At 55.7% G+C, this 14522-nt stretch overlaps 1 protein-coding gene across 1 annotated transcript in view; it reads left to right on the top strand.

Moving 5' to 3' along the window:
* LOC144951879 (SH3 and multiple ankyrin repeat domains protein 3-like) overlaps positions 1 to 14522 on the top strand; it is a 125165-nt gene that overhangs the window by 90209 nt on the left and 20434 nt on the right. The window contains exons 12-17 of the mRNA XM_078882228.1: positions 1000 to 1127; positions 2432 to 2545; positions 3973 to 4048; positions 5140 to 5222; positions 7331 to 7455; positions 11586 to 11721. Of these exons, the coding sequence (XP_078738354.1) occupies positions 1000 to 1127; positions 2432 to 2545; positions 3973 to 4048; positions 5140 to 5222; positions 7331 to 7455; positions 11586 to 11721 (662 nt within the window). The remainder of the gene's footprint in view (positions 1 to 999; positions 1128 to 2431; positions 2546 to 3972; positions 4049 to 5139; positions 5223 to 7330; positions 7456 to 11585; positions 11722 to 14522) is intronic.

The following is a 14522-nucleotide window of genomic DNA, read 5'->3' as shown; positions in this document are numbered from 1 at the left end:
ATGGATGATTGGTCGCGAAAGCCTTCTACGTGTTAAACCAAAAAAAGGTTTCTCTGTTTGGTGTTCGAACACCTTAACGCACGATCCGTGTTATTGCCATAAAGGGTTCAAACTTTCGCGGTTTATTCTGCAGAGAAAATCCGTGCGGATCACCGCAGTGCCGTTTCTCTGTCTCCGTGTCTGAGCCTCCGTCTCTCCGTGTCTGTGTCTCCGTCTCTCCGTCTCAGTGTCTCCGTCTCTCCGTCTCAGTGTCTCCGTCTCTTCGTCTCAGTGTCTCCGTCTCTTCGTCTCAGTGCCTCCGTCTCTCCGTGTCTGTGCCTCCGTCTCTCCGTGTCTGTGCCTCCGTCTCTCCGTGTCTGTGTCTCCATCTCTCCGTCTCAGTGTCTCGGTCTCTCCGTGTCTGTGTCTCCGTCTCTCCGTCTCAGTGCCTCCGTCTCTCCGTCTCAGTGTCTCCGTCTCTCCGTCTCAGTGCCTCCGTCTCTCCGTGTCTGTGTCTCCGTCTCTCCGTCTCAGTGTTTCCGTCTCTCCATCTCAGTGTCTCCGTCTCTCCGTCTCAGTGTCTCCGTCTCTCCGTGTCTGTGTCTCCGTCTCTCCGTCTCAGTGTTTCCGTCTCTCCATCTCAGTGTCTCCATCTCTCCGTGTCTGTGTCTCCGTCTCTCCGTGTCTTTGTCTCCGTCTCTCCGTCTCAGTGTTTCCGTCTCTCCATCTCAGTGTCTCCGTCTCTCCATCTCAGTGTCTCCATCTCTCCGTGTCTGTGTCTCCGTCTCTCCGTCTCAGTGTCTCCATCTCTCCGTGTCTGTGTCTCCGTCTCTCCGTCTCAGTGTGTCTCCGTCTCTCCGTCTCAGTGTTTTCGTCTCTCCATCTCAGTGTCTCCGTCTCTCCATCTCAGTGTCTCCATCTCTCCGTGTCTGTGTCTCCGTCTCTCCGTCTCAGTGTTTCCGTCTCTCCATCTCAGTGCCTCCGTCTCTCCGTGTCTGTGCCTTCGTCTCCCCGTCTCAGTGCCGCGGCGGCGGCGGCCAAGCGGAGGCTGTACAGCGCCGTGCCGGGCCGCACCTTCGTGGCCGTGCGGTCGTACCAGCCGCACTCCCACGGGGAGATCGCACTCGCCGCCGGGGAGCAGGTGCAAGGTACGGTGGGAGGGCGGGTGTGGTGGGTGGGTGGGTGGGTACGTGGGTGGGTGGTGGGGTGTGGTGGGTGGGTGGGTGAGCATGGTGGGTACGTGTGTGGGTGGGTGGGTGAGCGTGGTGGGTGGATGAGCGTGGTGGGTGCGTGGGTGGGTGGTGGGGTGTGGTGGGTGGGTGGGTGAGCATGGTGGGTGGGTGGGTGGGTGAGCATGGTGGGTGCGTGGGTGGGTGGTGGGGTGTGGTGGGTGGGTGAGCATGGTGGGGATGGGTGGTGGGGTGTGGTGGGTGAGTGGGTGGGTGAGTGGTGGGTGGGTGGGTGTGTGGGTGGGGTTTGGTGGATGGATGGGGTTTGGTGGGTGGATGACAGGGATTTTTCCACTGGTACAACCAAGCCGCACCAGGGCCACACCAGGGCCACACCAGGGCCACGTTTTCCCACCGCGGAAGCCGAACCGTGCCGCTGCCGTCGCCCGCAGCGAACGAGCGGGGACTTTGCGCGCGTGCCGTGGTGGCGCCCGCGTCCACACGGCGGATTACGGCGATCGTCGAGATTCTCATAACTCTACGAGGCAGCTAATTCAATGCAGGCCCGGCCATGGGAGCTCCAGAGACCACGGTGCTTTTCATTTGCAGGAGTGCCCTGGGGGCGTCGGTCCTCAAGGGGCGGGCCGGTGATTTCCGCCGCCTCTGTGTGTGTGTGTGTGCGCGCGATCCCTATTTGGGGGAGCGGTGGCGCAGCGGTTAGCACTGCGCTGCACCACGAACCCGGCGACCCGAGTTCAATTCCCGCTCGCGCACACACCAACACCCAGTGACGATTATCTGAACCGGTCCTAGGCCTCCCCCCCATCAAATGAGTGCCAGGTGCGATGTGTAAACATCGTCACTGGGGAGACAAAGGCGGCCGGGCGTGGTGCTGGCCACCCACCCCCTCGTGTGCCGTTCCGGCCTTCATAGGTGCTGCTCGCTAACAGCACTTGCCCCTACAGTCTGCTACGGGGGGGGGATCTTTGTCTTTGTGCGTAATCCCAATTTGAGCAGCTTGCGGTGTAACTTTTCAAAGCGTGGCAAATTTTGGACCGTGATTACCCTAGCCAACGGCGTCGCCACGTCTCTCACGTCCGGCGCGTTGCCAGCGTTACGGTGAATTCGCACCAACCGCAGCGTTGACCGGGGGCGGCCACAGGAGTTGGAACCGTGAAACCCCCGCGACCGCCAGGCCCGCCACCGCCGCGGCTCCCGTCGCCGGCATCGCTCTCCCCGCGCGCTCAGGATTTGTCCACGTCCGACCCGTCTCGTGCGCGCAGTGCTGAGCGTGGGGGAGGCCGGGTACTGGGAGGGCTGTGTGCACGGACGCACGGGCTGGTTCCCGGCCGACTGCGTGCAGGAGGTGCAGATGAGGACGGCGGAAACCCCCCCAGGTGGGCGCGCACTCACGCGCACGCACGCACGCACACAGACACTCACGCACACAGACACACACAGACACACGCACACAAACACACGCATGCACGCACACAGACACACGCACACAGACACACACGCACACTCACACAGACACTCACGCGCACGCACGCAGACACTCACGCGCACACAGACACGCACACGCTACACGCACGTGTAGCCTGTAACAGACTGTTGGGACGAGTGCTGTTAGCGGAGTAGCAGCACCTACGAAGGCCGGCACGGCGCACGAGGCCGGAGGGTGGCCGGCAACCACGCCACAAGGACGCGCACACGCACACACGTGCACGCACGCAGACACACGCGCGTGCACACATGTGCACTCACGCAGACACGCGCGTGCACACACGTGCACTCACGCGCACGTGCGGACGCACAAGAACGAGGGCTCTCGGGGTCAGCGACCGCTTCGGGGGCCGCGTGCACGCTGCTGCTAAGCGCGGTGGTTGTGGCCGCGGTTAGGAGGTGGGCACTCTGCGGGTCGCCATCCGGTAGGAGGGAGGGAGGAGGAGTGGGGAGGAGGTGGGAGGGAGGAGGTGGGAGGAGGACGGAGGGTGGGAGGATGTAGGAGGAGGGAGGAGGATGGATGGAGGAGGGAGAAGGAGTGGGGAGGAGTGGAGAGGAGGGAGGAGGTGGGAGGAGTTGGGAGGGAGGGAGGAGGAGATGGGAGGTTGGAGGACGAGGGAGGAGGTGGGAGGAGGAGGAGTGGGGAGGAGAACGGAGGGAGGGAGGAGGAGGAGGAGGAGTGGGGAGGTGGCAGGAGGAGTCTGTTTTCAGAGTGGGCGGTGGCAGAGGGGAGAGGGGCGGAGGGGTTCAGAGTGGGCGTGGCCACACGGGAGTCACGTGTTTTACTGGAGGCTTGAGCCCGTCGAGAGAGAGAGACGTAATTCTAGATGTGAAGCTTCCGTGACTGCAAGGATTCATACTCTTAGGCTTTTTCGGTAAAGTCACGTAGGTAAAAAATAAAATTAATAAAAGTAAAATAAAATAAAAATCACGACGTTTCGGAGGCAACACAAGCTTCCGTCTTCAGGTGGAACTGTCACAGCACGATTTCTGTATCAAGTAAGACTCTTACTTGATACAGCAAGTAAGACTCTTACTTGATACAGCAATCGTGCTGTGACGGTTCCACCTGAAGACGGAAGCTTGTGTTGCCTCCGAAACGTCGTGATTTTTATATTACTTTTATTAATTTAAATTTTTACCTACGTGACTTTACCGAAAAAACCTAAGAGTAGAGACGTAATCGTTGATTTTTCAGGCAGCGGGCCCTTCGCCACGTCCTTTTAAAGTCCCCCCGTCCCCCCCCCGCTTGTTACGAAGCGGACATTCCACGTTCGTGTGGCAGGTGCCAGCGTGTTTGTGTTTCGCCTCCTTGCAGAAACAAGGGAGGACAGGTCTAAGAGACTCTTCAGGCACTACACGGTCAGCTCCTACAACAGCGTCAGCTCCTCCAGGTGAGTCTGTGTTCGCCAGGCGAGTGATCCGCACGTTGGCGCGCAAGTTCGTCCGTGTGAGCGCATACGCGCGCGTGTATGTATGTGTGTGTGCGTATGGGGAGCGGTGGTGTAGCGGTTAGCGCGCTGCGCTATGAACCTGGCGACCCGGGTTCGATTCCCGCTCACGGCCAACACCAGTGACGATTATCTGAACCGGTGCTGGGCCTCCCCTAGGTCGACTCAGCCTTAAATGAGTACCTGGTGCGGTGCGTAAACATCGCCACTGGGGAGACAAAGGCGGTCGGGCGTGGTGCTGGCCACCCACCCCCTCGTTCGTGTACCGTTCGGGCCTTCATAGGTGCTGCTCGCTAACAGCACTTGCCCATACAGTCTGTTAAGGCTACACGGGGGATCTTTGTGTGCGTGCGTGCGGGTAGCGGGCAGCGTGATGGGTTGGCGCGCGGCGCTACGAACCCGCCGGCCCGAGTTCGATTCCTGCTCACGTCCCGGATTCGATCGTGCGCCGCCTCCCCTAGGTCGACTCGGCCTTAAACGAGTGCCTGGTGCGATGTGTTAAACCAACGGCGCTGGGGGAGACAAAGGCGGTCGGGCGTGGTGCTGGCCACCCACACCCCCCCCCACCCCCCACCACCTCGTGCGCCGTGCCGGCCTTCATAGGACGCTGCTCGCCAACAGCACTTGCCTCCCCCCGACAGTCCGTCGGCGGCTGTTGCGGGGGGTTCTTTGTCAGTGTTTGAGACCACGGTGCGGGAGGGGGGGAGCCTGTAGCTCGCGGAAGCGAAACGTCGGACGTCGTGTCGAGCGAACGCGGCTGCACGAGCTTTCCCCGCCGTCCGAGTGAGGTTTTTTTATTTTTTTATTTATTTTTTTACCCCCCCCCCACGCACTGCTTGCGGCCCCAGGGAGTGGGGACGCTGACGGCGTTTTGAGGCCGAAGCCGAAGATCCGCGCGTCGGTGGCGCGTGGCACGGACTCAACGCACGCGCTGGGGGGGTGGGGGTCAGGGGGGGATTGTGAGGTGCGGGTGGGGGGGCAATGGGGGGGCGATTGTAAAATCTTCCTCCTCCTCCTCCCCGTTGTCGGCGCAGCGAGTTCGTGATTGAAGAGCGCACTGTGGTGCTGCAGAAGCGCGACAGCGACGGCTTCGGATTCGTGTTGCGTGGCGCGAAAGGTAGACACCCCATTGTCACTATCATCGTCACCATCGTCACCATCGTCACAATCGTCGCCATCATCACCATCGTCGCCATTGTCACAATCGTCACCATCATCGCCATCGTCACCATCATCACCATCGTCGCCATCATCACCATCGTCACCATTATCACCATCGTCACCATCATCAGCATTGTCACCATCATCGCTATCATCATCACCATTGTCACAATCATCACTATCATCGTCATCGTCACCAACATCGCCATCATCACCATCATCACCATCGTCACTATCGTCGCCATCGTCACCATCATCGCTATCATCGCCATCGTCCCCATCATCGCCATCATCACCATCGTTGCCATCGTCACCATCGTCACCATCGTCACCATCGTCGCCTTCATCACCATCATCGCCATCGTCACCATCGTCGCCATCGTCACCATCATCGCCATCATCACCATCGTTCCCATCATCGCCATCATCGCCGTCGTCACCATCGTCGCCATCGTTCCCATCATCGCCATCATCACCGTCGTCCCCATCGTCTCGTCTATGACGTCGCCCATCGTCCCCATCGTCGCCTGATGATGCCGGTTGTAATTACTGGCGAAACGTCGTACTCAGATTGTTGTAGATTTGCTCTCCAACACACAACCGTCGTGCTGTACTAGTATACTACACTATACACTACACTATACACTACACTATACACTACACTATACACTACACTATACACTACACTATACACTACACTATACACTACACTATACACTACACTATACACTAGTGCTGTACCAGTAACGAATCGGCACGTCCTGTTTACGTGACAACCTTTACTAGTTGGCTGTGTCGGGTGGTGGCGGATTTAACGACACGTTTATATATTTACGCGTTCTAACCCAAGAAAAAAACCTCTTATGGATGGATATTGTTCGCGAAAGCCTCCGACTACGCGTTAAACAACTACGGCAATCTTGATTTGAAGCTTTCGTGACTGCAGGAATCCATACTCTTTGGTTCTTTCGGTAAAGTCACGTAGGTAGAAAATAAAATAAATCACGATGTTTCGGGCGCAACACAAACGTCCTTCTTCAGGTGAAAACAAGCTTTTTTTCCACCTGAAAATGGACAAAAAAATCTTTTTTCCCACCTGAAAATGGACAAAAAAAGCTTTTTTCCCACCTGAAAATGAACAAAAAAAGCTTTTTTCCACCTGAAAATGGACCAAAAAAGCTTTTTTTCCACCTGAAAATGGACAAAAAAAGCTTTTTTTTCCACCTGAAAATGGACAAAAAAGCTTTTTTTCCACCTGAAAATGGACAAAAAAAGCTTTTTTTTCCACCTGAAAATGGACAAAAAAAGCTTTTTTTCCACCTGAAAATGGACAAAAAAAGCTTTTTTTTCCACCTGAAAATGGACAAAAAAAGCTTTTTTTCCACCTGAAAATGGACAAAAAAAGCTTTTTTTTCCACCTGAAAATGGACAAAAAAAGCTTTTTTTCCACCTGAAAATGGACAAAAAAAGCTTTTTTTTCCACCTGAAAATGGACAAAAAAGCTTTTTTTCCACCTGAAAATGGACAAAAAAGTTTTTTTCCCCACCTGAAAATGGACAAAAAAACCTTTTTTCCACCTGAAAATGGACAAAAAAAGCTTTTTTTCCACCTGAAAATGGGCAAAAAAAGCTTTTTTTCCACCTGAAAATGGACAAAAAAAGCTTTTTTTTCCACCTGAAAATGGACAAAAAAAGCTTTTTTTCCACCTGAAAATGGACAAAAAAAGCTTTTTTTTCCACCTGAAAATGGACAAAAAAAGCTTTTTTTCCACCTGAAAATGGACAAAAAAAGCTTTTTTTTCCACCTGAAAATGGACAAAAAAGCTTTTTTTCCACCTGAAAATGGACAAAAAAGTTTTTTTCCCCACCTGAAAATGGACAAAAAAACCTTTTTTCCACCTGAAAATGGACAAAAAAAGCTTTTTTTCCACCTGAAAATGGGCAACTACGGCAAAAGTAAACGGTTGTACAGCCTAAGTGGCCGCCTCCGAAAACCCGGCTCGCCTCTCGCTCAGCTCCTCCTTGAGCGGCGGTTTAATTTGACGCATTCCCCCTCCTGGAGCAGCGGACGTGCCCATCGAGGACTTCACGCCAAGCGTCGCCTTCCCGGCGCTGCAGTACCTCGAGTCGGTGGATGAGGACGGCGTCGCCTTCCGCGCCGGACTCAAGATGGGCGACTTCCTGCTTGAGGTGAGAGACGAGAGAGACGAGAGAGAGGAGAGAGAGGAGAGAGAGGTGAGAGACGACGCGGAGAGGAGAGAGAGATGTGCACGGCCGTCGCTGGTGGTGGTGTCGTCCGTCGCCATTGGAACCTCATTTGCCAGTAGAAAAATATGATATCTTGGTTCTTTCGGTAAAGTCACGTAGAAGGGAAGTAATAAAATAATAACAATAAAACATAATAAAATAATTCTCACGACGTTTCGGCCACAACGCAAGCAGCCGTCCTCAGGTGAAGAATGAAACACCAGCAAGCTTGGAGCGTCTATTTAAGCTGGGTAGGAGGGGGAAGAAGTGCGCCTTGACAAAATAATTTGCATATCAAGAGGAATTTAGCATATTTATGGGAAATGCCCGTGCATTATGAGTTTGTTTGGGATGATAATTGTTTTTTTACCCTTTTATCTGGCAACAAAACTGACACCTTTTTTTACAAGGTAGTCATGTTTTGCATAGACCACAATACCTGCAGTCGTAATGCAAACAAAAAACATAACTCTGATAATGTATCTTGGTTCTTTCGGTAAAGTCACGTAGAAGGGAAAAAATAAAATAATAAAAATAAAACTTTATAAAATAATGATGTTTTATTATTTTTATTTCATTATTTCCCTTCTACGTGACTTTACCGAAAGAACCAAGAAGATGAATCCCTGCAGTGATGAAAGCTTTAAATCGAAATCTGATAATGTATGCACTGCCCTTGCAGTCGAGACAGCTTTCCTTAGAGCCTAGTCGAGTCATCCGCCGTCATCGTCGTGGGCCGAGACACGCGGCCCCAGCCGGTGGAGTCGTCTTAGGCCGCCGTAGTAGGCCGTAGTAGGCCGTCCCGAGCGACGCTAGCGGCGGGGAGGGAGGAGTTGGGGCAGGAGTCACCGGGGAGACAAAAGTGCGGCCAGGCGTGCGTGGCGCTGGCCACCCTCCCCCACCCCACCCCCCTCGTGCGCCGTGCCGGCTCTCATAGGCGCTGCTTTGTCCAGACAGTCTGTTGCAGGCTACACGGGAGATCTTTGTCTTTGTGTGTGTGCAGTGGTGCAGCGCTAACAGCACTTGCCCCGACACTCTGTTGCAGGCTACACGGGAGATCTTTGTCTTTGTGTGTGTGCAGTGGTGCAGCGCTAACAGCACTTGCCCCGACACTCTGTTGCAGGCTATCCGGGAGATCTTTGTCTTTGTGTGTGTGCAGTGGTGCAGCGCTAACAGCACTTGCCCCGACACTGATGCAGGCTACACGGGAGATCTTTGTCTTTGTGTGTGTGCTGTGGTGCAGCGCTAACAGCACTTGCCCCGACACTGATGCAGGCTACACGGGAGATCTTTGTCTTTGTGTGTGTGCAGTGGTGCAGCGCTAACAGCACTTGCCCCGACACTGATGCAGGCTACACGGGGGATCTTTGTCTTTGTGTGTGTGCTGTGGTGCTGCGCTAACAGCACTTGCCCCGACACTCTGTTGCAGGCTACACGGGAGATCTTTGTCTTTGTGTGTGTGCAGTGGTGCAGCGCTAACAGCACTTGCCCCGACACTCTGTTGCAGGTTACACGGGGGATCTTTGTCTTTGTGTGCTGTGGGGAGTGGTGGTGCAGCGGTTAGCGCGCTCCCAACCCATCCACCCGAGTTCGATTCCCACGCTCACGGCCACCAGCACCGGTGACAAATGCCGACCCGGATCCGTTCCCCGGGCCTCCCCTAGGTCGACTCGGCCTCAAATGAACCACCTGGTGCGGCGGGTGGGTTAGTTAAGGGGAGACAAAGGCGGCCGGGCGTGGCGCTGGCCACCCCACCCCCCACCCTGCGCTGCGGTGCCGGTAGCCTTCATCGGCGCTGCGACCCAGGGCAGCACTTGCCCGACGCTCCGTCGCAGGCTACGCGGTGACGAGGGGGGGGGGGGTGGCGGAGGGTCATCTTTGTCGACTCTCTTACGCTTCTTGTTGGTTCTTTCGGTAAAGTCACGTAGAAGGGAAGTAATAAAATAATAAAAATAAAACGTAATCAAATCATCTCTTACGCTTGATCCGACGCCGACTCCCGTTGCATTTTTTATCTCGCGTGTATGGGGGGGGGCGGGCTGCTCGCACCACGGCGGCAATTACCGTCGCGCTAACGAGCGTGCCCTCCGATGAGCTCCGTGCCTCCCGGCGGTCACGAGCCATTGGTTGGGTAATTAATTTAGCGCAGAAGCGCAAATCGGCGGCGCAATTGCGCGGGGTTGTTTATTGCCTCGGTGGTTCGTGGCCGACGGTGGCGGGTGAGGGGGGCACAAATCTCCGGCTTGCGTGGCACGTTGGCCGTAATGGGTGCTCGCTAACAGTACGTCGAACTTCTTTCGCACCGTACGTAGCCGACCGCGCTAATCGGAGGTGCGGGGGAAGGACAACGAACTAAACACAATACCCCCATCCCAGTGGTTATCAAGGCGAGCTGGGGAGCTTTTGAGTTTGTGCGTGCGTGTGTGCGTGTGTGTTTGTGTGCGTGTGTGCGAGCGTGCGTGTGTGCGTGCGTGCGTGCGTGTGTGTGCGCGTGTATGCATGCGTGCGTGTTTGCGTGAGTGCGAGCGTGTGTGTGTATGCGGGGAGCGGTGGCGCAGCAGTCAGCGCCGCCGTGCTTACGAACCCGGCGACCCGAGTTGGATTCCCGCTCACGGCCAACGCCGTTGCCGACGGCCTTCATCGCTGCCGGCTACTCTCAGAGCGCTTGCCCCAGCAGCGGTCTGTTGCCGGCTATGTGGGCGGGCGGGGGGGGTGGATCTTTGTCTTCTTTCTTCTATGTAATAGAGTCACCCTGCCCCCCCAATCCGTAACCGCCCTCCTCACCTGCGTGCCGCCCTCCTCACCTGCGTGCCACCCTGCCACCCTGCCACCCTGCCACCCTGCCACCCTGCCGCATGCGTGCCACCCTCCTCACCGCGTGCCACCCTGCCACCCTGCCACCCTGCCACCCTGCCGCGTGCGTGCCACCCTCCTCACCTGCGTGCCACCCTGCCACTCTGCCACCCTGCCACCCTGCCGCGTGCGTGCCACCCTCCTCACCGCGTGCCACCCTGCCACCCTGCCACCCTGCCACCCTGCCGCGTGCGTGCCACCCTCCTCACCGCGTGCCACCCTGCCACCCTGCCACCCTGCCACCCTGCCGCGTGCGTGCCACCCTCCTCACCTGCGTGCCACCCTGCCACTCTGCCACCCTGCCGCCCTGCCGCGTGCGTGCCACCCTCCTCACCGCGTGCCACCCTGCCACCCTGCCGCGTGCGTGCCACCCTCCTCACCGCGTGCCACCCTGCCACCCTGCCACCCTGCCGCGTGCGTGCCACCCTCCTCACCGCGTGCCACCCTGCCACCCTGCCACCCTGCCGCGTGCGTGCCACCCTCCTCACCGCGTGCCACCCTGCCACCCTGCCACCCTGCCGCGTGCGTGCCACCCTCCTCACTGCGTGCCACCCTGCCACCCTGCCACCCTGCCGCGTGCGTGCCACCCTCCTCACCGCGTGCCACCCTGCCACCCTGCCGCGTGCGTGCCACCCTCCTCACCGCGTGCCACCCTGCCACCCTGCCACCCTGCCGCGTGCGTGCCACCCTCCTCACCGCGTGCCACCCTGCCACCCTGCCACCCTGCCGCGTGCGTGCCACCCTCCTCACCGCGTGCCACCCTGCCACCCTGCCACCCTGCCGCGTGCGTGCCACCCTCCTCACCGCGTGCCACCCTGCCACCCTGCCACCCTGCCGCGTGCGTGCCACCCTCCTCACCGCGTGCCACCCTGCCGCCCTGCCGCGTGCGTGCCACCCTCCTCACCGCGTGCCACCCTGCCACCCTGCCGCGTGCGTGCCACCCTCCTCACCGCGTGCCACCCTGCCACCCTGCCACCCTGCCGCGTGCGTGCCACCCTCCTCACCGCGTGCCACCCTGCCACCCTGCCACCCTGCCGCGTGCGTGCCACCCTCCTCACCTGCGTGCCACCCTGCCACCCTGCCACCCTGCCGCGTGCGTGCCACCCTCCTCACCGCGTGCCACCCTGCCACCCTGCCACCCTGCCGCGTGCGTGCCACCCTCCTCACCGCGTGCCACCCTGCCACCCTGCCACCCTGCCACCCTGCCGCGTGCGTGCCAGGTGAACGGGGAGAACGTGGTGAAGGCCGGCCACCGCCACGTGGTGCAGATGATCCGGCACGGAGGCAACAGCCTGGCGCTCAAGGTGGTGACGGTGAACCGGAGGCCCGAGAACGCCGAGGCCGCCCGCAGGAAAGGTACGGCCAACACCGGGGGGGGAGGGGGTGCGGGCTGGGGCGGGGGGGGCCCTCACGGTGTGTGTGGGGTAGGGGGGGGGCCCTCACTAGAAGGCTCGAAATTTTGGGACTCGTTTCTCGCCACGTTCTGTTTACGTGACAACCCTCACTAGTTGGCTGTGTCGGGTGGTGGCGGGTTTTAACGACACATTTATATATTTACGCGATCTAACCCAAAACACCTCTATTATGGATGATATTGGTCGCGAAAGCCTCCTACGTGTTAAACTGATTCTTACTCCGCCCCCCCCCCCTCACTGGACACCCGTGAGAGAAAGAGCTTCGTAGCTTTTCGGATTCCTCCTGCGGTATAAGTAAAGATTCTGATTCTGGTGGCATTGGCCAATTCGTTCAAAATCGCAGAGTCCCCTGGTGCGCTGGGCACACCGCACAGGGGCAGCTGCCACTGTGGGGGGGGGGCGGGGGGGTCGGAGTCACACGCCGTCGCTTCCATCGTTCTTCGCGTGATGCGGCGAATAAGACTCCTCGCTTCCCGCTCCGTGCGTGTTGCGAAAGTACGAGCCGCACAGAGCGTGAGTGCGGATCGGCGGGGTGGGGGGGGTCGGTGGGTGGGTGAGTGGGGGCCGCGGGCTCTTGAGACGTCCTTGCTGTGTAGCAGTCGGACGCCGAAAAGCCAAACCAACTGGCGCACAGAGAAGGCACGGGCAGACTCGGTAAAGAAAAAAAATCCTTTATATGCGTGGCATCGGGGCGGCTAGAGTCCTCTCGTCCTGTGGCTTGAGATGGCTGCCGCCTATGGGTCAGATGATTGTCTGGCAGCATTAAGCAATTGGGAATTAAATATTTATTTATTTTCCCCAAAACCGTGTAAAATTTTGGAAACATTTTTTCACGAAAATGCATTGTCACGCACAACGAGTCTGTGTGCAAAATGTCAGCTCGATTGGATCACGGGAAGTGGGTTAAAAAACGACCGAAAGATTTGCACGGTCCTAAGCAAGCAAGCACGCAAGCGAACTTAATATAAAGGATTTAAAAAAGGAATAAGCACCCCAAGAAACGCAAGGGCCCCCCCTCTCCCCGCGGCACTCCCCGGCATCTAACTCAGATCCTGATCGTAAAGTAAGTCTCCTGATCCTACGAGCAATTTTCAAACATAATTGTGATTAGTATATTTAGTATAATTGTTGTGCGTAACTGTTACGTGGCACGTCCGTGGTGTACAGGCTCTTTTTATTTTGTGTTTATTTATGATCATCTAAATGATCTTCTCTCACACCATTGGAACCTCATTTGCCAGTGCGTACATTATCAGAGGTGTGTTTTTTGTTTGCATTATGACTGCAGGTATTGTGGTCTATGCAAACATGACTCCTCGTAAAAAAAGGTGTCAGTTTTGTTGCCAGATAAAAGGGTAAAAAAACAATTATCATATTTTTTACTGCCAAATGAGGTACCAATGATGTAAATGCTTTACCCCGAGCTCTCATACTCTGATGGTGCATTGTCTTTGAGTTGTGCACCTTTTGGCGTCATCTGGTCCAACACCATGTGAGACTAGGCTCTAAGGAAAGCTGTCTCGGGTGTGGACCAATCATCTAAATAATCATCTCTACGATTCGGAACGAATTGGCCAATGCCACCAGAATCAGAATCTTTATTTATGTCGCAGGAGGAATCCGAAAAGCTACGAAGCTCTTTCTCTCACGGGTGTCCAGTGAGGGGGGGGACGGAGTAAGAATCAGTTTAACACTTAGGAGGCTTTCGCGACGAATATCATCCATAATAGAGGTGTTTTGGGTTAGATCGCGTAAATATATAAATGTGTCGTTAAACCCGCCACCACCCGACACAGCCAACTAGTGAGGGTTGTCACGTAAACAGAACATGCCAATTCGTTACTAGTACAGCACTAGTATATAGTGTAGTGTGTAGTGTAGTGTATAGTAGTGTATAGTGTAATGTATTGTAGTGTATAGTGTAGTGTATAGTGTAGTGTATAGTGTAGTGTATAGTGTAGTGTATAGTAGTGTATAGTAGTGTATAGTGTAGTGTACAGTGTAGTGTATAGAGTATAGTAGTGTATAGTGTAATGTATTGTAGTGTATAGTGTAGTGTATAGTGTAGTGTATAGTGTAGTATACTAGTAGAGCACTAATACAGCACTAGTGTATAGTGTAGTGTATAATGTAGTGTAAAGTGTAGTGTATAATGTAGTGTAGAGTGTAGTGTATAGTGTAGTATACTAGTACAGCACCACCGGTTGTGTGTTGGAGAGCCAAGCCACAACATTTACAATCGGAGTACGACGTTTCGCCAGTGATTACAACCAGCTTCATCAGGCGACAGCCAGACTTGCGGAGAAGTCCACCTGTTTCGTTACAGCAACAAACAATCGGTACAAAAACGTGACAGTTGTTCAAATTACAAAACGGGTAAACAAATCACCCAGACACATGCCCATAGAACTAAACCATCCCATGCTACCAGGAAAAGGCCCACTGAGGTTATTAACTTGTTTTTTCAGAAGCGACCTGGTCACCACAAATGATAGCCGCTCAACAAAGTGGGCCCGTCATTTGGTCATTTATTGCACCAAATAATCTCAACGCCATGTTTCTAAATGTGGAGGGAAATAAACGGAGGACCCGGAGAAAAAACGAATCCACGCGACCACGGGGAGAGAGAGACGCAAACTCCAAATACACAGCAGCAGGCGTCAGGGTCGGGATCGAACCCACGACCTCCTGTGTACCAGGCGAGGTAGTTAACATCTCATAGCCACCGTGATAATGATGAGA

Source organism: Lampetra fluviatilis, chromosome 64 (genome assembly GCF_964198595.1).
Source record: "Lampetra fluviatilis chromosome 64, kcLamFluv1.1, whole genome shotgun sequence".
NCBI classification, from domain to species: Eukaryota; Metazoa; Chordata; class Hyperoartia; order Petromyzontiformes; family Petromyzontidae; genus Lampetra; species Lampetra fluviatilis.
This window is presented reverse-complemented; position numbering and strand designations above follow the sequence as displayed.